We start from the raw sequence: 21,880 nt of genomic DNA on the forward strand, positions 1-21,880 counted from the left end.
AGCTAGTAAGTGTTATGTGTTTGGTCTGAGGTCAGATTTAACCTCAGGTCCTCCTGACTTCAGGGCTGGTGCTCTATCCGCTGCGTCACCTAGCTGCTCCCTCATATGCTTTTTTGATGGTCCTTTCTCATAGCAAAAGAAATTACTAATCCTAGGGGCCATGGAAGTTACCGAGAGTCAGAATCATCTGTCCATTGATTTTTAGACAGAATAGATTTGGGGTCATATACCCCTATCTTAGTCCTATTTCTCCCTCCATGTTTTATTAAAAAAAAAAAGGCTACTTCAATTTCCAGAACTATGATCTTCATTCAATATTATTCAAATATTTACTGAATATCTATGATGTACAAGTAACTGGGAATATAATGGTGAAAGAAGTCAGCTCCAGCCCTCATGCTGTTTTTAATTTGATAGGGCTTCTATAGACGGATTAAACCAAGTAAATGGAAATGAAATTGTATTCGCAAAAGATGGGCAGTGGGGGAGGGAGTGGCTGTGTGTGTTACTATTGATATTCATTCTGGCCATCTTTTCTGAATCCTCCCAGAAAAATGTAGCAGATGTATACTTGGTTGGATAATCTTCACATATTTCTAAAATTTCTCTCTCTTTTTCTTCTATGTATAATCAGCAAGAAGGAATAGAGTGACTCTTAAATGGTTCTATTAATGTAATTATCAATAAAAAAAAAAAACTCTAGGGGGCCCCTAGGTGGCGCAGTGCATAGAGCTCTGGTCTTGGAGTCAGGAGGACCTGAGTTCAAATCCAGCCTCAGACACTTAAAACTTACTAGCTGTGTGACCCTGGTCAAGTCATTTAACCATGATTACCTCACCAAAAAAAAAAACAACAACAAAAAACTCTAGGATCATAAAGTAATAACAAAGATGGAGATAATAATATAAATTTGGTATCCAGAATACAAGCTCTATCCCTTGAGCCTTAACTGGAACAGGGCAACTGAGATTTGCTTCAGGGCACTGAAATTTTGAGGGCACACACATTTTAAATGATTTTAAAAGAGTTTGTAACTTTCTAACTTTCTGGTTTGAATACACTAGTATATAGTTAACAGAGGATAATATATAACATAATAATAAAAGAGGAAGCTAGTTTCTCCTTTCCTCTCTCAAGTTGACCACACAACAGGTGAACTCATTTCTACCTGCCCCACCTCCCTTATGTCACCCGCAGTAGTGGCCTCTCCATTGTGAGGATATGGGGTCCTGATAATAGCTCTGTTCATCCCAACTTACTAATAAGCTACAATTCTTAAGTTGTTTTTTTTTTTTAAATCAGTTGCACGAAATTGAGAGTAGGCTTTCCCAAAAAGAAATGGATATAATTAGAACCATTGATTAGCTCAGTAAGCTAATTTATGCCATATGATACTAAAGAATCATACTAAATAATACTCCATAGAATTAGCATCATTTGTAGCAATATTTCTGAGAAAAAATAAGTCCATATTACAATTCAGAATTCCAGAAACAGTTTACCTTTCCTAGTCCTCTGACCCCCTGGCTGGCAGTAGCTATCTTAAAAATAGTACCAGGAAATGGAAGGTAGGGGTGTGTGTGTGTGTGTGTGCATGTGTGTATGTATGTGTGTGATTGGAAGGTTAAATACACCTAACAAACAGTAACTTATTAGCTCTCTTCAACTACACAAGAAGCAGTCACTATTTAAGTATTCTGAATTATATAACAATGGTCAATTACCTTCATGAATGCCAGAGGCAGTAATTTCATACCCCAACTCTCCACCCCTGCCCCCAACACATACACTATTGCTTCCATGTTTGAAACACTAGTAATTCAGACAGTTGGAAGTAGGAATTAGTATGTCCATCATCACACTTTTTCCATTCTTCCCACAACTCTAATATACATACAGTTCCCCCTCCTCCCTGACTCTTGATTTGTTCTACACAATATATATGTATATATATATGTATATATATATATATATATATATATATATATATATATATAAAAAATTCTTCTTCTATATACCAGGTTATCCAGCACAGCAAGGCATTTGTCTATCTTTCAGACAATTGAATGGGTAATGTCAGAGTTACCACACATATGATGCTAGTTAACAGTCACAGACTGAAGAAATGTAATATTGAGGGGCAACTGAAAATGACTACCTAGAGAAGTTGCCTTGGTTAGACTTCCCAGAGCTGATCTGGAAAAGTTGAGAAAGGCACTCAGGTCAAACAAGGAATTGTTGCTTTGTTTCTTGTCTTATAATCCATGGCACCGTAGTAAGTCTTATTTTCATGGGGAACAAAGGGGAAGGTTACCCATCATACAAATTCCCTCAGAGAGAGATGATAAGGGCAGTGGTGACATCATCATGGGCTCTGACAGTTGTTACTACTACTACTAAAACTACTATTACTAGCAATAGAATGAAATTTAAAAAATTAGCTTACTATCCAAATATTAGTCCCTAGAAAGAATTTTTCTGACATTTATATTGGATGGTCAACTTGTAAGTCCTATGATTGCCAGTATTTAATATTTGCCTTATGTAATAAAGAGATCAGGAAAATTATGCCATGTACCTCAAAAGTCTTAATGTAGTTTTAAGTTACTAAAGCTTAAAAGAAAAATTAAATGTAATTGTACTGACCATTTATTCTTAGTACATCTGAAGTTTTTGAATCTCCTTCCTTAAGCTTCAAATTACTAATGTGTAATTTTGGGACGTAATATATCTTGATATATCTCTATGTCTTACATCTATATATTTCTATCTAGATTATATGTGTATATATATATATATGTGTGTGTGTGTGTGTGTGTATACACACGTATGTATACACATATATATGTTGTTACATGATATAATTGTATATCTTACTTTGCATAGCTTTGTGTATGTGTATACATATATGTATGTATATATGTGGACTGCTCATGCACCTTTGATAGCCACCTATCACCCAACTCTTGCCTGTGGCTCCTAGAAGCTGTAGCATGTGCAGGGCCCACACCGTAGTAAAACTGTCTCAGCAGATGTGCCAAACCAGTTTGAGGGTAACCAGCAGACCTCAAACCTATTGGTGAGTTAGGGGGATGTCTATCCCAGACATGTGAAGAATTATCCTGGTGGAATGGGCAGATGAGAACAATTTGTTCCAACAGCCATGAAGGCAGCCGAAGCAGTTGCTGTATAGCACTTAGAGCTTGCTCAGACATCAAAGACAACAAGATTGTCCACATTTTTCTGGGCCATCATCAGTAATCCTGACTTTTGTCATGGAATTTCAATGACTCTGGAAGAGAAAGGGAGGCTGATGACTTTGTGCAGCTCTGCCTCGCTTAAATCTAATTCACACACAAGTTAAGGCATCACTTCATAATGTCATTGGTCCTCTGAAATAAAGGTGAATAAAAGGTGTATACATACACACACAATTTCATATATGTATATATATATATGTGTATATGTATGTATAGTGTCATGTATGTATAGTGTATGTATAGTCTTTGCAATCTAACTGATAAAATAAAATCATTATGTAAACAGTAAATCTGATAATTTTTACATTAAAAGGGCATTTTGATATTGAATATCATGTTTGACACAATTTGGCATTGGGCTCAAAAGATTATGACACATTTTGTTTAATCCTTCATCAAGAAATATCTACATTACATCAGATACTAGGTATACTTTGATGAACATTCAATTTTTCCATGTTTAGCCACGATAGTGTTTTAATCAGTTGAATTGCAAGCTTATCAAAGCATTTTATCTCCATCTCTTAGATAAATGACTTAACTTTTTATAATCTGTGGGAAAGTACAAGATTTTATTGCAGTAGTACATGTGCATTTGGGAATTTCTATAATTCCAGGATAATTCTATTTCTCATTGTAGTAATGCATATATGAGATTCATTTCCCCTCAATGGAAAAAAAAAAAAGACTTCTGAGCTCACAAGAGAAAGAAATCCTCAAATTTTTGAATGGTGGAATTTTTGTTAATCTAGGAATACCTGATCTTGAAGACCAATATGATGTTTTTCTGACAAAAGATTTCTTATAACCTTGAATGGAAAAGTGAATTTCAGCAGTAAAAATTAACTTTCTCTGTTCTTTAGTACTACAATTTTGATAGGGTCTCATCCATAACAAGCATTTTTTTTTTTAATAGCATTGGTTAGTAGCTGTTGTGTGCGTGTGTTTGTGTTGTGAGTATCTATGTTTGTGATAAACTAATCTTTCTACCATTCTTCTAACATCAAGAAACTTAAGATGCATTGTAGAAAAAATCATTAACATTACCTCTAGCTGCAAAATCCCTCTAAAAGTCATTCTTTCTATGGATTGATTAGGCTATTTAGCAGATATAGTTCATTGACTCTTGACAAGTTTCTTTTTTTTAATGAGTTATTAGTTTTGGATACACTTTGCTCTGTGCTGATTCATTTGATTGACCTTATTTCGCTGTCAGATTGAATGATCCTTACACATTTGATATCCCTGTACCAATAGCCATTGCAATGTCTCTGATATTCATTACCAAGTGCTCTTTAAGAACCGTGATTTTGGCATGTTTCCAAAAGTCTTGAAAACCACAACTAAAACAACCAAAGAGAGAATGAAGCATATCTCTGTATGTGTGATACAAAATCCAACACTTAGTTGACAGTGAGCTGACTAAAGATAGGGAAGAAAATGTATTAATCTGATTTCACCTGGTCAAGTTTAGAGTTCAGGTTAATTTTGTGTTAGTAGAAGCATACTTTTATTACCATTGTTGTCATGAAAGAAAACCATATCATGATTATTACATGTACCACGTATTTTGTATACAAGACCATATATAGATTTAGATTTATATGTATACAATCCACTATATATGTATATGTGTGTGTGTGCATATATATATATAAAATTTATATATCCACATACATATGGGTGTTACACATATATGTGCAAATATGTGTCCTTTTCTGTGCATTATGAAGATGAACTTAAGTTCTTAGAGGTAGATATAGCAGAGCACAACCATTTCCATGTCTTAGGCTCTGAGTGCTAGACTACTTGAACTACATATCTTTTAAGTGTCAACCTCACTAAGATCAGAGTATTTTATCAGTAGCATGTCTGCAGCATTATGCATTTTTCAGCTAAAGTAGATACTGATGACCTACCAGGTGATAAAGAAGTTGCACCTTGTATCAGTGGAGTGCTTACCTGGACAAAAACTAGAGATACAGAGGGATAATAAAAATAACACCAGATCTCTTATTTGGTCAGTGTAGATTCTACTAAAACAAACAATTACTCTTTGAATTAGTAAAACATTCTCAAGAACTGATTCAGTTGGAAAAAAAGATGAAATAATGTACTAAGAATAATAAACACTTAGAGACCACCTTAAGTTTAAGAAGTACTTTACATTATTATAAATACTTTATCTCATTTGATCTTCAAAAGAATTATATGAATTAGGTGCTTGAATCACCCCACTATACAGATAAGGAAACTGAAACTAAGACTGATAATGTAATCTACCTAGGATCAAAAAGCTACTAAGTGACCATGCCTGAATTTGAACTTGGATCTTCCTGACTCTAAGTCTAGTGTTCTATTCAGTAAGTTAAGCTTCTTCCTCTATATTGCATGTGCTTGTGCACATGTATAAGTGTGTGTGAGCGCACACACACACACACATATATTCTACCATCATCATCACTATCTTTGTCCTCAGAAGCCAGAACAGTTACTGGAACACAATAGAATCTTGATAAATACTTGCTGATAGATTGATGTCTGTGTGTAATTTATCTTCCCATACATAAATATACATGAGAGACTAGGATGATGCATAGAGGTCAAACTCGATAGAAATATAGTGTTTCAAGTTTTTTTTTTTTTGTGAAACATACTAGCTTCATGTCCATGAACAAATCACATATATTCTCAATGCCCCAGGCAGCTCCCTAATCAATCAATGAATCAATCAATCAATCAACATTTATTTAAAACCAACTGTATTTTAAATGCTGTGTTAGGTGCTGGGGTACAAAGACAAAAATTAAACTGTTCCTATCTTAAAGAGCTTATATTCTGCAGACAGAGATAACATGAACATATAATAATAATAATAGCTAACATTTATATAGTACCTCCTACATGAAATGCAAGTATTTTACAAATGTTATCTTATTTAATCCTTACAAAACCCCCTAGGTGGTAGATGATACTATTTCCCCTATTTTATAGCTGAAGAAACTGAGGCAGACAGGTGATGCCCAAGGTTACATAGCTAGTAAGTGTAAGAAGCTAAATTTGTACTTAGGTTTTTCTACCTCCACCCCAATCATTCTATCCATCTATGCCAGGGTGGGAAATTTGTGCCCTCAAGGCCATATGTGGCCTTCTAGATCCTCAAGTGCAGCCCTCTGACTGAATCCAAACTTCATAGAACAAATCCCCTTAATAAAAAGATTTGTTCTGTAAAACTTAGACTCAGTCAAAAGGCTATACCCAAGGACCTAGAAGGCCACATGTGGCCCTGAGACTGGCTGCAGGTTTCCTACCCCTGAATTCCATGCCATCTAGCTACCTGTATAAACATATGCAAAAAACAAAAACAAAAACAAAAACAAAAACAAAGCAGTTTGGGTATGGGAGAGAGAAAGGTAATAAAAGTAAAGGGGATCAAGACATTTTTCATGTAAAATGTAACACTTGAGGTTAGTTTTGAAGAAAACTAGGAATGCTAAAAGGTGGAGGAGAAGAGTGGGTGGAGCAAAGGTATGGGACCTAGTGAGTGCAAAAGTATTGAGATGGGAGAAGGAACACTGTATGTGAGGCCTAATAAAGTGGCTACTTTGTTTGGACCAAAGGAGAGAAATGGATAATAAGATTTTGAAAGATTTTGGGGACAGGTTGTAAGTGGTATAGAATGGCAACATATAGAATAACTATATAACATATATGTATATATGTACATATATAAATATGTGTATAAATATGTATATATATACATGTATGTGTATATGTATTATTATACACATTTATATCTATATCTATCTATCTATATATCAATCATGTTATTTTTTGGAGGGTGGTAGAGGGAGATATAATGGTGGGTGAGAGTCAAAATGGTAATATGTAGAAGACGACCCTTGAAGTTAGCTCACACCTAGAGAACATATGTAACCTGATTCTCAAAGAAGCCGGGTGATGAAGGGGCAACCCTCTCACAATACGCATGCACATTCTCTGTGGAATGTGATTCTAGACTGGTAAAGAGAATGCTACATGACCTTGAGTGAGAGATTGTGTGAGGGACAGAGTTGATGAGAGAGTTTTGGAGAAAGATATTCATCATCTGCTTAGAGAAAGGACATGTGTGATTCCAGAATCTCTTCAGGAAGGAGGAGAAAAAAAAAAGGTTAGAAGAGGCACATGTTGAAGGGAAGTTGGTTACTCAATGTGTCTCTGATTTCTAGCTTGTTTACCTACAGACTTCTCCAAGGATGAGATTAAATTATCTTCCTTGGTTGAATTGAAATAACTCATTTCCTGTACTGTATTGATGAATACAGTTTTCACACCAGAAGTTCCTTCTTAATGAAATTACAAGCCTTGACCATAAAGAAATACTCCAAATAAACTCATATGGAATTATAGAAATGAACATATATACTATGTTACTTAAAACCTTCATAAAGTTTGTAGATATTATTACTCCCATTTTATATTTGAGAAAACTGAGGATCCAAGAGCTTTGTAGTTAGTCGTTTCAGTCATTTTTGAGTGTTAGGGGTCCTTTTTGGGGGTTTTCTTGGTAAAGATACTGGAGTGGTTTGCCATTTCTTTTTCCAGATCATTTAACAGATGAGGAAACTGAGGCAAAGATGATGATTAAGTGACTTGTCCAAGGTCAAACAGCTAGTAATTGTCTGAGTCCAGATTTGAACTCAGGAAAATTAATCTTCCTGACTTTAGGTTTGGCACACTGTTCAGTGTCCAAACCTAGTTGCCCATTAAGTGACTTACCCTCGGTCAGTTAGTGATAGAACCAGGATTTGAACTCAAATCTGTTACCTTCAGATTTAGTACTGTTTCCATTGAACCACATATCTGTATGCATAAGTAAATATAAGTAGTAATACTGTAGCTGTAAGCCATTCATATGAACTCTATATTAATTATGTCTTTCAGCATTGCCAATGTTATATTATAGGACAAGTGCTTAATACCATGACCATACTAAATATGAATGATTGAAATCATGCTTTGATATACCAAGAAGTACCTTCACCCCATCTTTCTGCAGCTCTTTCAAATGAAACAGGCACATTTAACCTGTTCCATTTTCTAGTATCTGTAGCTATTCAAACAGTTCTCTTCACAGTGGTAATTCCTCTAATCCCTATAATTTATTCATCCCAGGATACACTCCAAAGCATTGTTTGAATTTGTTATCCACTGACTTTAAAAACAGTATTCATTATTGGGGGTGGGGGTTACGTTTCAATACGTGGAGAGGCTTGCTGTAGTGATGTTTGTGCCTGGAAACAACCCCATTCTTTGGCAAGGGGATGGGAGCCTGCTGAGCGTAGATCAGTAAGAGTGGCAAGGTTTCCACATTTCACTTCCTTACCCTACCAGCACCCACACTACATGGTCTCCTGCCATCCCCAAAGAAGCATGAGATTACATTATTATTGGGGGCCAACAAGTACTCAGATTGGAAGAAACCTGTGATGACCTGATTGCGATTTATGAGTGTTATGATTCCGACATTCCAAACCACAGCAGTTTCAAAATGCAGAAGGTCGAGATCTTTATTCTTAGCAGCTTTTCAATCCTGTCTTTTTTAAATGATGGCAAGTCCTTTAAGTTTAGCACAAAAATTTAGGGCATTTTTAGAGAATTGATATCATCTGAAAAGCTGATGTCACTTTTTTATATTACAGGTGATCCAAACAGTCAGCGCTATAGACAAAGATGAGCCCAAAACTGGACATTTTTTCCTATATAGCCTTCTTCCTGAAATGGCCAACAACCCAAATTTCACCATCAAAAAAAATGAAGGTAAATATATGAAAGCATTAGGAGATGGGGCCAGGACTCACGTTCTCTCCGTGCTGTTTTCTGCTGTGTTGTTCAGTTGCAACTTAATTCCCATCTTCCCCTCCCCATGTGCAGTTAGAGTTGGGCTTATCAGTGTAATGGCATGGTAATTACATCACTTTACCTTTTATAGTATCAGAAGAATAGATAAGAAAAACCTGTAAAGTGAAAATTCAATTTCATCCCAGGGAAACCTTACCTATTTTACTTGAAGGGGTCTAAGAAAGGATCAAATCCCTCTGAAAGTTCCAGGAATTTGGGAATATGGAGATATGCTTATGTAAGAGGGGTTTGGCTTATGTCTTAAAGTTGTTCATTTCTAATTCAATGTTTATCAGACCTTTGGGGAAGCCACTTTTAATTTTGCCTGGATTATGTATATGCCTTTCAGATATTTATTTGACACCTGCACCCAACATGTCAATGGATCAACAACTTCCTGAAAGTTAATATATGTCCATGGTATATTGTAGCTAATGCTGCCAGGTCCTTCTGTGGAATCTTAAGAGGTCTTGGTAGTCAATTCAGTCTATTTGACTTTTTGTACCTAGTTTAGATGAAATATTTTACTTAGTGCTCATCTATTATGTATGAAGGTCAAAGAGTGTAAAGATTTAAAAAAAGAAATGACCAAAGCATCCATATATTTTCCTCTCCTAAGTCACTGTATATTGAATAAGGTTTTGAAAATATGTGTATTTTGGTTTAGATTGTACTTAGATCCATGATGTAACCTTTTGGAAATGATTAGTAAGATAAATGTGTGGTCTAAATCTATCTGTTCTTATTCATGTAGATGTTTCTTTAGCTCTTCTTCCACTAAAGTGTTTTAATATCTCAAAGTGGCATGGGGGCTACCTTGGGTTCTGGAAGGCTGTGTCAGGGGAGAGGGTTAAACTTTTGGCTCAGTGATAGACTGTCTGTTGTTTAAGTACCATCCTGGATAAGTACACAGAGAGGCTGATCAGCAAAAGGTTAGCCACAAGGTAATGATAGATTGATTACTTTGGCCATCCCAACCCACGCAGACCAACTTCTAAAGCCCTGAACTGTCGGTGATTTACATTAGTAGAGAAAGTATTCTTACTGATGATCTTTTGATGCATTGAAATATTATTAATACAGATTTTTGAAAGGTCTGTATGAAATATATATTCAACAAGCATAACAATTACATAATAGGGATTAGTTTTGATTATTTTGTGTATCTGGTCCCTTTTCAAAGAGGTAGCATCAATGAATATTCATTTACATCATAAATGAAAATTCTGTGAATTTTACCAAACATATCGTGACTTTTCCTTCTAACACAATTGAACCACCCAAACGGTCAGTGAATGTTATCAATTTGAGGGTTCTATAGCTGTATAATTTATGTGGTGATTGTGCTATTCATCAGGCCTGTTCAATGATTTTTCTTAAAATAAATCTAATATAAATGGAATTTGCAGCCAAGTGTAAACCACTTTGGTTCCATTCATTCTACCATTCTAAGGCCCAAAGACAGTCTTGCTGGAAAGAAAAGAGGGAAGAAGAAAGGAAGAAAGAAAGAGAAGGAGGGATGGAAACAAGAAGCACAGAGGGAGGGAGGGAAGGTAGGGAAGCAGGGAAGGAAGGATGGAAGGCACATCTATTAAAGGCTTATTGTTGCACCAAGAACTGTGTTAAGTGCTGAGGATAAAACAAAAACAAAAACAAAACCTAAGAAATAAAAAAGTAAATAAGTAAACAAAGACAGTCCCTGCCCTCAAGGAGATTACATAAATTCATATGTAGTAGAAACTTTAGGAAGTAGAATTTGAATTTCAGTCATTGCAACTTATTGATTTGTCTAATAGATTGGGTTTTATCTCCTAATGAATTTATATTAAAAGATGAAGAAATTCACAAGTTCTTGTTACATGTTAGTACATCATAGATCATCTTTAACCAGTAGAGAGTACAGAGCTGGACATCAAAGGAAATATTTCTAGTCCTGGGTCTCTCAGTGATTTCCAGTGTAGCCTTTGACAAGGTGCTTATAATCTCTGTACTTTATTATTTTTCTTTTCACTGAAAATTTATGTTCCTTTATTTTCTTTCCTTGGCAGCAATAATTCTGACCTAATTCCACAGAGTTGTGATCAATAACTTAAAAAAAAAGTTATCCAGGATTATGAAGCTATAAGTATATTAAACAGAAGTCAGATCTTTATTTCAAACTATTCTGATTATATATGAGTTCATCTTATAAAGAAAAAGAATAACTCAATTTTAGAATAAATCAGGATGTTAATCATATACTATCATGATCTTGGAAGAGTTCTCTAGATATTGTATGTTCCATCTCTCATAGGTGGCATTACCATTATCTAAAATTCAATTAAATTTAAAAAATCACAGATTGATGGGTCCACATTTAAAAGGATTGCCAAAGAAGAACTCAGTTCAACAAGTCTTTGTTAGCTACTGACTACATGTCAGTCATTGTATGACGTACTTGGTATACAAAGACAACAATTTAATGATTTCAAATTCAGAGAGCTTATATCTACTGGGAACCTGAAGAATCAATTTTCATAGCATACAACACTATCTCACAAGAATTAGTCATTGTGACAAAGAAACTAGAATTGGGAAGTAACGATCTGGATTTAAAGCCTAGCTCTGCCACTAATTGTCACTTAATACCTCAAAGAGTTTCAGCCTCATCTTGAAAATGAGAGGATTGGAAATGATGATTTCTAAAATCGTTTCCAGTTCCATTATGCTGTAATTCCTACTTCTGTTTCATATAGAGATTTCCATTGCACTTTAAACGTAACTGATACCTGATTAACCTGATTGTTCAGTTGATTTTTAGTCCTGTCCAACTCTCTGCAATTTTGTTTGGGTTTTTTTTTTTGGCAGAGATATTGAAGTGGTTTGACATTTCCTTCTCCTGCTTATTTTATAGGTGAAGAAGTGAGGCAAGCAGGGTTAAGTGACTTGCCCAGGGTCACACAGCTAAGTATCTGAGGCCAAATTTGAACTTAGGAAAACAAGTCTTCCTGGCGCCAGGCCCAGCACTCTATCTGATGTGCCATCTAGGTGCCCTAAAAACGGATACCTAGTAAAAGATAAATGCCAGAGAAATAGGTTGCATATTATCCTTTTATACACACTTGTGTGATACCACAAGTAGCATGAATAGATAAGAGTTAATCTGTCTTCTAAAAACAGCAGTGCAATCTATCCCTTGCCATCCAAATACAGTTGGAAGTAAAGATCAAAATTTCAGTGAGTCATTAAAAAATTCAGTTAACGGCAAACAATCTAAGCATTTTGAGTCTTCACAGTTTGTCTGGGAACTTTGCCAGAAACGTTGGTCCCTCCTTCCAGTTGGGTGAACCTTAAAAAAAGAGAGATTTTTGCTCACCACAACTTTGCATTTAGGCATCCAGTGCAACCGTGGAAATGGAAGACACCCAACAATTAAATACAACAAGACAGGGAAGATAAATGAACCTTTTACAGACACTGAAAGGGTTTGCTTGCAGAAAGTCTGAGTTGCATTGCTTCTTGGAAGGTTGCTCAACTCTAACTTGTGTTCTGGAGGTAATAGATTTGATTGGAATTGCCAGGGAGCAGTGGACTGTAATGGGAGTTTTCATGTTTTCTACTGAGATATTTGAACCATGCGTGTAAAAAATTGAAAAAAAAATCCAACTTCCTGACACATGAGGACAGCTTGTGAGAGGGAGAGGGATGGACTAAGCTTTTGGCTCTAGAAGATGAGGAACAACATGGTGGCACAAAATACTTGCTTATGTTCACAAAGACACAATCAAAACCAGAACATCAGATGATGCTGACTTTCTTTCTTTCTTTTTTCCCCCTTTTAATGTTGATATCCTCTCTTTGACTCAACAGACCAGCTACTAGGGCATTACTATAATGATCAATTTGCACAAGGTAGGTTCCAGCTGGAACTTCATATTCACTTTCTCTTCCATTTTCTTCATGTCTATAGTGCTTTGCACATTTTTAGAATGCAGTTCATTTCCTCCAATCCAGTCCTCCTATAGCATCTCATCAGGGCATGGAAGTGACCCTGATTTCTTGAAAGCTATGACAGTAGAGTGCCAGCTCCTTCAAATCTTACCTAACTGGGAAGAATACAAGTACAGACTGTATGTCACTCAAGGATAGACCAGCTAAGTGCAGAGAGGCTTCATACTAGGCAGTTGTATATTACACAATTTCAATTATTATCATTTTTTTGTGTGTGTCAGAAACTCAGTAAGAAAGTCTATTAAAGCACAGAAATGGTACCATTTGCATACCTGGAGGTAGTAACCTCACTAATGTAAGCATGGATCCTTGGAGTGTTAAAAAAATTCATTCCAAAACAAATAATTTGCATTTTGACTCATTACTCAACTTTTGAAGTTTGATACTCTATCTCCTTCCTGATGTAAAAATCATCTAAGTAGAGCCCTTTGAGGAAATGAACCATCAGGTGTTACATCTGTCTCCTATCATGAACCATTCATTCATTGCCTTTTCATCCTACACAGTGTCTCCTCACTGCTTTCATTCTACCCATGTTACTTCCTCACTTGGACCTTGCTAATTCCAGAATGTTCTTTATGAACTTTAAAAGTGACCCCATTTTTGTTAGTGGATACATATTGCCCTTAACAGAAATTATTAGCAAAAAATTTTTTCTGCATCAGGTTATAGTGTGATAAAATCTGCCATATGTGCAAAAGTTATCATAGATCAATTGATATAGCTGTAGGTTTAGGGGATCTGATTTAGAACATCATATCTCTGGTTTCTGTTTCATCATCATCAGAAAATAAAGGAAAAAAAATCCCCCCTCCTCCTCCTCTTCCTGCCATCCCCCTAAAAGAAACCCTAACAATGAAAAACACGTCCTTGTACTGAACAGGCTAGATATCTCTACAGGTAACCTATTAGAATCACTTTGAATTTGAACATGAGTGTTTTCAATTATCTTCCTCTTACTCTTCTTAGAAACAATGTTCAGAATCCTGGAAGGCTGAAGGAGGTAGTCTTCCATACTATTTTTGGACCACAGTTAGAATCTCTTGGATCTTTCTCTTCTTAAACTGGAACTTGCTGCCAAACATTGGACCTGGAGTCCCAAATTCTAATCCAGCCGTCGATGTCCCCTGTGACCTTGCTCTCTCTTCTGTCCAGCTGAATCCTCACTCACTCCTCTCCTGTATTCAGGATGCAGGCGTCCAGCCAGCCAGAGCCCCTCTCTCCTCGCCTTAAGCCAGATGTGATCTATCAAGGCTTCATTGGACCTGAAAGGCCATCCCGATGATCCAGACAGCAAGGAGGGGGCCACCTGGTAAGCCATTTGTCCTCTTTCAGGCCTCTTAACCTTTGCTGCCTACTTTGCTCTGACTTGGAGCTAGCTGAGTGCTCACACAAGAGCACTCTATTTCCTGATTGGCCTTTAAATCGCCCTCATCTGAAACACATCAATGTGTTATTTTTTTTGTTGTTGTTGTTTTTCCCCCGCTCTCCTTCAGGCAAAAAGCCTTTAGAAAACATAACGGACACACATGCACATGCACATGCACATACATATATGCACACACATCCTTTTTAATATCTGTATATATATAATATATAATATATTTTATATATATATATATATATATAATAGTGTGTGTTCACATATGTGTATATTTGTCCCATAATTTGAACGCTGTCTACAAAATGGCATTTTCCTCTAAAACTATCATCGATGCACAGGGTCATTTTCTGAACATGAATCTATCCACATCACCATGATACAAGAATTGCCAAGTATAAACAATAACTAGTTTTACTGGTTTCCTCCTTGATGATATCTCTTAATCAGAAAAGCTCCATCATTAGACTTTTCCTCTATTTCTTCTTTATTTCATGAGGGTGAGCCCAGGGTCTTGAAGTTATGTCATCAGAGCATGAGCACTGATAGGCCCTCCTAAGTTATAATCAAGAATACAGACTGGACTTCTTGTCCGTGAATCAGCCAAGTTATGTGCAGTTAAGTTCATCACTAGACTGCTGAGCACAGGATGGTGATTTGGAAGGGACAGAGGTCTTCAGCAACTCAGGAAGGCAGCCTTCCAAGGCCTGAAGGAATTATAATGTCATTGGAGAAGGGATCATGTACACTGATGGCACCTTTGAAAGCACAAGATCAAGGAAGAGTTTAGTTTGTGCAAAGGAGAAAAATGTTGGTCCCAAACACATAGACTCTTATTATACATACATAATTAGGAAGACCTTCACTTCAGTTATTCATAATTTATTATTTGTGCTTAGAGCAACTGAATGTTGACAAGAAGTCAACTAATCTGTAATTAAGAGGCAAATACACACTAAGCAAACTAGAAAACATATATCATCGTTACCCTATACATTGTACAAAGCGGAGGCATAAGGGATCAGTAGATAACATAAATGTCTTTGCTTCAGTGGTTTTTGTCAGACCCTTTTATTTTTTGTCATCCTCATATCTTCTTTCTTTAGCTTTTTAATCAAAAAGAAAAGGTACCATTGGAACTGAAGAGCTTCTTTGCAAATATTCAAAATACTAAGATGATTGCTCTGGTTAGCCACAGTAGGGCTTTTACCATCTATTTTTTTTCAATGTGTACTGTTAGAGACAATTTAATCTGCGGATTACTGACAATGGGGGATACCCTTTCAATGGGCTAGGCCAAGATTGAGGCATGTGGCTGGCAATAATGCTAATGGAAATTGTTCATTGCATCAGAGCTCTCCACCTTAATTTGCCATCATGATTTTCCAGTTTTTGCCTCGGATATTATCTTCTGGATTCTCTCTTCTCTGAAAAAAAAGAGTGACTCATTTTCGTCATCTTAAAAACTGTAATTGGGCATAGCACCTGCCTGTCTTGCTTTAGCTTTTAGCTCTTTAAGCCTTTTACCTCCAAATCTTCCTTTAGAAATGAACATGTATTCCCTGTGAAACCAGTTAGTAGAAGTTTGACAATTTATTTGGAGATGGTTACTATTTAAACAGTCTTAACTGGACCATTGGGTTTGATGTGCAGTCAGTGGAACATCCTTTACCGCAACAACACAGATTTAGTTTTTAAAGGGGTGGGTTATAGAGAGAAGAATAGACTTTGCAATTTGCTAGATTTCAGTCATATATTGATGGCAGTTTATAACAGATCCGTATACTAACATTAAATGCAGAGGTAATATCATCTGTCATTTGAAGCAACAATTCAAGTAAATTGTTTTGTTTTTTATCAATATTTATTACAATTGAAGACCCTTTCATCTTCTTTCACCATGAAAGGCTGGCACTTAGAGAGAATCTGAACATGTTATAGACATGAAATTCAAGATCCATGACACACCATATCAAGACTTGACCTGAATAACAGCATTCTGTGTCACAAGTATGATTGCAAGCAAGCAGCCCAGTGCTTCAGCCTCCTTCAGCAGCTGGTACCTGAGGCTAGAGCAGAGAAAGCAAAGATTTTGACTCTGGGAAGAGGCTTATTTCAAATGAATGAAAGTGACATAGCACAGGGATCAAAAAAAACAACCTTAAAAATCAAGCCCAGAAGGAAATAAGATCACATTCTCTTAGAGATTAAAAATCATGACCCAGCAGTCATCTGGTATAATTCATTTCTGAAGCATGATCCTTCACCTCAAACTCTCTCCTTTCCTCCTAGCAACCCCAAAAGCCTCCTCTAAAATATGTCAAGTGTCAAAAAGTTTCTTGCTTCTTGAGGGAGCCCCTTCTATTTTGGGATAGTTTTAAATGCTTTAAAGGTTGCGAAGGCTATGTGTGTACGTGCATGTGTGCACATATGTGTGCGTCTTAGATTGGCCCAAAATTTTCCTCCCTATAAAACTTCTAACCTTTGCTCTTAGTTTTAATCTCTAGGGACAAGCAAAATAAATGTAATTATTATATTACAGCTTTTAAAATATTTCAAGTCTGGATTCGTGTTTTCCTCAATGCCCATCCCCATTCACAACATCAGGCCTCTTCCAATACAAGCTAAACATTTTAGTTATTTAAAGCAATCCTTGAATGACTTGGTTTCAATTTCCCTTACCATCCTGGGCATCCATATTCCTCAGTTTCTCTTTTAGTTTAACAGGCTATTTCCTTAATTGTGGTACCCATAACTAGAAAGGAAATAAATAATCATTGCAGTTCTGGGATTAAGGATGAAAATAATCTACTGTGTTCCAGCCTGTGCAGTTCTGGGGCTAACTGAGAACCAAGACAGTCTGAAACCATTATCGGATAGTCTTCATAGTTCGATACAAGGTTCACATAAGAAAAAAAAAAACATTGAACTAGGCTCTTTCTATTACTTTAATCAGGGCGAATGTGAATACTCATATACCAATGTAACTCTCATACTTGTTTCGTAGAGTACATGGGAACACTCATTTAGATGCATGAAAAAATCTAGAGTTTATAGAACCTAATTCTCTCCCTCTGTAAGTAAGGGAATTGAGGCCAGAGGGTTAAGTGACTTTTCCAAGATTACATTGTGGCAGAGTGAGGCACGGGGAGATGAGCGTGGAAGGGGTAGATTTGAGTATACTTCCTCTGACTCATTCATGCAGATGTCTTTTCATGACAATACATGTCTCTATTGTGTGTGCTTACCTCCTTAGGGAAGTTAGGCATGGGAAGCCCTCTTTGCACTTTTCAACAAAACAGAATTTTACACATCTTTTCTTTAAAGGACAAGAAATGCCAGCTAATAGTAGAAAAAGAAAATACATAAGAAGATACAGGCTAAAAATGAAATAGTTTGGTTTCTTATGTTTCTATTGTGCTATTTGAGCAAACAAAGCTCAGATTCAGCAGAGAACCTTTTAAAAACGATGAGCTGAGCCTGGCTATTTTCAGGCTGCCTTGTGGGACAAAGATGTTTCAAGAAGATGGTGGTCTTTTCCATGGCTTTCTTATATATTTCTTTTAAAAATTCTTCGAAGTAAAGCTTACACTCCCCAGAAAACAGGTTTGTGCTATTACTCAATACATAAATAATAATTTATTACTAAGGAACCAGGTCTTATAAGAAAAAACTCCTAAGAACAGGAGAAGGATACTGAAATAGCATGTGGTTTATGCAGTTTGTGTTAAAGAGTAGGGCTTTGGGGAGCATGGTTTGGGAACCACTAGGGTTTATTGTCTAATCAATCTGATTCACCATACTTAGCTCTTTCTGTAATCACTTCCAGTATGTGGAAGAAAGAAAATATTTCTACATCAGTTTTGAATGAGTTCAGATCTTTTCTCTCCCTGATTATAATGTTTGACATTTGATTAGTACCAATGCTTTCTCCACAATTATCCTGTCAGGAAGGGAAGACAAGTAATATAATCCCCGTTTTGCAGATGAGGAAATTAAGGCTCAGAGAGTTAAAGTGACTTGTCTAGGGTCACAGTAAGTGGCAGGGCTGGGACTTAAACCCATGTCCTCTTAAATCTACATCTCTTTCTTCAAGGCCATACTGAATTCATATAACCCAATGTTTGGATATCAAAATTATATATTTATGATCCAGATAAAAATATAGATGAGATTTATAAAACTGATTTACTTAAGGAAGGTTATTTAGAACATATTATCCTGTAGTGTGGTATAGTGGATAGAAGATTGTTCCCAAAGCAAGAAGACCTGGGTTCAAGTTCTGACATTCAAAAATACTCGCTGTGTAGCTATGCTGCAAGCCACTCACAGGCCACAGATTGTACAGGCCTGTGTTAGAGGGAAGGCACTAAGATGAAGACTGAGAAAAACTTCCTACAGAAGGAGGGATTTTGACTGAGACTTGGAATTAGCCAAGGAAGCTAGGAATAGGGATAAAGAGAATGTTTCAGGCATGAGGGACAACCAGTGGAAATAATTAGAGTCAAGGATGGAGTGGATTTACAAGAAGGCAAAGGAGTCCAGTGTCACTGGGTTGAAGAGTGTATGGGGATGAGTGAGATAAAAGAAGACTGGAAAGGTTGGAAGGGGCCAGTTTATAAAGAGCTTTGAAAACCAAACAGATGATTTTATGTTTGATCCTGGAGGTAATAGGAAGCCATTGTAGTCTGTTTGTTTGTTTGTTTTGAATGGGAGTGGTGATATAATCAGATCTCTATTTTAAGAAAGATCAATTTAACATATTAGTGGAGGATGGACTAAGGTGGGGAGAGACTTGATGTAGGGAGATGAACAGAAGATCACTGCAATATTTCAGATTTGAGGCAATGAGGGCTCTGTACCAGAATGGTTGCAGTGTCAGAGAAGAGAAAGGGGAATAAATGAGAGCTGTTTTGAACTTAGAAACAATAGGACTTGACCGCTAATTGGATATGGGGTGTGGGACAGAGTGAAGAGTTAAGGACAAGATGTAGGTTGGCTCAGGGATTTTATATTTTCTTAAGCATTCAGTGGTTAGAGACAGTAGACTTTGGTGGCAGGAGGCATGGGAATGATATCTTTCACTTCGGAATGTATTAGGAGCATGCATTAGGAAGATTATTCAGTGGTGTAAAAGATGGATTAGAAAGAAAATATCCTGGATAAAACACATGCTTATGGCAGCCTAGTCAAGAAAAAGATTATTATAATAACCTAGACAAGATGAGATAAGAGCACAAATTAAGGTGGTGGTAACAAAAGTAGAAAGGAAAGGATGGAAATAAAAGATTCTGCAGAGGCAAAATTGACAAGGTTAGACTGATATAGAGGGGAAAGAAGAGAAAAGAATATAAAATGATTTTGAGGTTATGAGTTTTCATGCTGGGAATGATGATGATATCATTATCAGATTTTGATGGGAAGATAATGAATTTGGTTTTGTTCATGTTGATTTTGAGTTTCAAGAAAGACATTTATGTAGGTGGTTGGAGACATGGGACAAGAGCCCTGGGAGGAAGTGGGGAGTGAAGACATAAATTTGGGAATCATCTACATAGAGAGGACGATTAAAGCTATGCAAGCATTTGAGTTCTGAAAGAAATGGTACTTAGGGTTGCAAAAGGTACATGTGATTTAAAAAATGATCAACTTTATATGTTTAAAAAGACCCCTCCCATATCAACATTAATGAGTTTAGACTGTATAAAGAAATTCTGATAATAACCCATCTATCATCTGTAAGGTATGTCCCTTAAATTGCCTACACACTTAAGGATTGGTGATTGGCCAAGAGATTCTCTCAGTAAACTCATTCAGCATAGATTTGGGTATGGCAGATCCAGGCTTTTCAAGTGATGTGTCTCCGAATTGATATTCTGTGTGAAAGTGAATGACCTCTGGTATTGGATCCAATGCTTTATCCTCGTGAGGACAATGTCAAATATAAACTAAGCTTAGAGAGGTGGTACAGTAGAGCACAAATAAAAATGGACTTAGAGTCAGGATGCCAACTTCAGCATTTATTAATCATGCTGCCATGAGCAAGCCAATTCTACTATTACAGCCGTAGTTTCCTTATCTGGAAGATGGGGATAGGGACTGCACTTGTGATTTCATTGCTGATCAGAACTTTCTCTGCAACTGAAAAGTTGAGAGACTTGATTAAAATAATGTGCTCCATTTACAAAATAGCTATGGTAACACTTGTGCTATTTACCTTATAAGATTGTTGAGGAAAATATTTTATAAAGCTATCATAAAATTTTATTTTTACTATCTAAATTCAGACCTTTCTTAAGATCCTTGCTTCTTATATCCCATGCTTCCTATACTTAACAGACTTTGAGGTCCAACATTATTTTTATTAACTTTTTGGAAAGCTTCTATGATTGTATTTTTGTGGTATAGTGCAAATAAGACTAGATTTTTGTATTGACACAGGGGTTCATATGCTAACTTTAGTACTTAAAAGATGTGTACTTATAAGTACTTAAGTGCTTAAAAGACCCGGAGCAAGTCGTTCCTAGCCTCCCAGGCTCAGTTTTGTTTTGTTTTGTTTTAAAACCACAGAAGAGAGAAAATTATGTTCGTATTATGGATAAGTCACAGGATTGTTGTGAGAAAAGCATGTTATAAACTTTAAATACCTATCTAAATCTTAGGAGTGATGATAAAGATGAGGATGAGGAGGATGGATGAATGGACTTTTCTCTTGGAAGGTACCCAGGCAGTTATATAGCAATGATTCATGTTGCATTTTTGGAAATGGTAGAATCACATAGTATTCTCTAAGCTCTGAGTGGCAGGCACTTTCTGTAACCCATAGATACACCTAACCAATCATTTTATAGGAAAACAGCTTCCTGTCCACATCTGGCAATAGAAGTTAAGAGACTGATTCTTGCCTCAGGTAGTTATGTAATAAAACACAAATATATATATAAATATATCCTATCACAGCATGCATATTCTTACCTAGAAACTTGCTCAAGGACAGATTTTAATTCTAATCTCTCTTTGTTGATGTATAATGTGAAACAGTGGAAGATGCTACATTTGCTTGGTCCTTCACTGCCTCCTTCTCTTTCTTCTTCCTACACATGCAGTTTTCTCATGTATTCCATAAATAGAAAATTGCAGGTGCAATTTGCTACTTGCCCCTTATTTTGAGAGTATTAGCTAGTAAATGATTGTGTAGGTATTACTGGTAAGGAAAACAGTTTTTTTCCCCCATCACCTAAACACTATATGATGTATGTATGTATGTATGTATGTATGTATGTATGTATGTATGTGCATATATAATTATACATATATGCACACATTGTAGGTACATACATATACAAAT

General features: G+C 36.2%; 1 protein-coding gene across 1 annotated transcript in view; it reads left to right on the plus strand.

Annotated features, from left to right (window-relative positions):
* Positions 1-21,880, plus strand: part of CDH8 (cadherin 8) — a 501,032-nt gene that overhangs the window by 412,485 nt on the left and 66,667 nt on the right. The window contains exon 10 of the mRNA XM_078149450.1: positions 8,963-9,080. Within this exon, the coding sequence (XP_078005576.1) occupies positions 8,963-9,080 (118 nt within the window). The remainder of the gene's footprint in view (positions 1-8,962; positions 9,081-21,880) is intronic.

This window comes from Phascolarctos cinereus, unplaced genomic scaffold (genome assembly GCF_003287225.1).
Source record: "Phascolarctos cinereus isolate Bilbo 61053 unplaced genomic scaffold, phaCin_HiC Scaffold_2;HRSCAF=192, whole genome shotgun sequence".
Lineage (NCBI taxonomy): Eukaryota > Metazoa > Chordata > Mammalia > Diprotodontia > Phascolarctidae > Phascolarctos > Phascolarctos cinereus.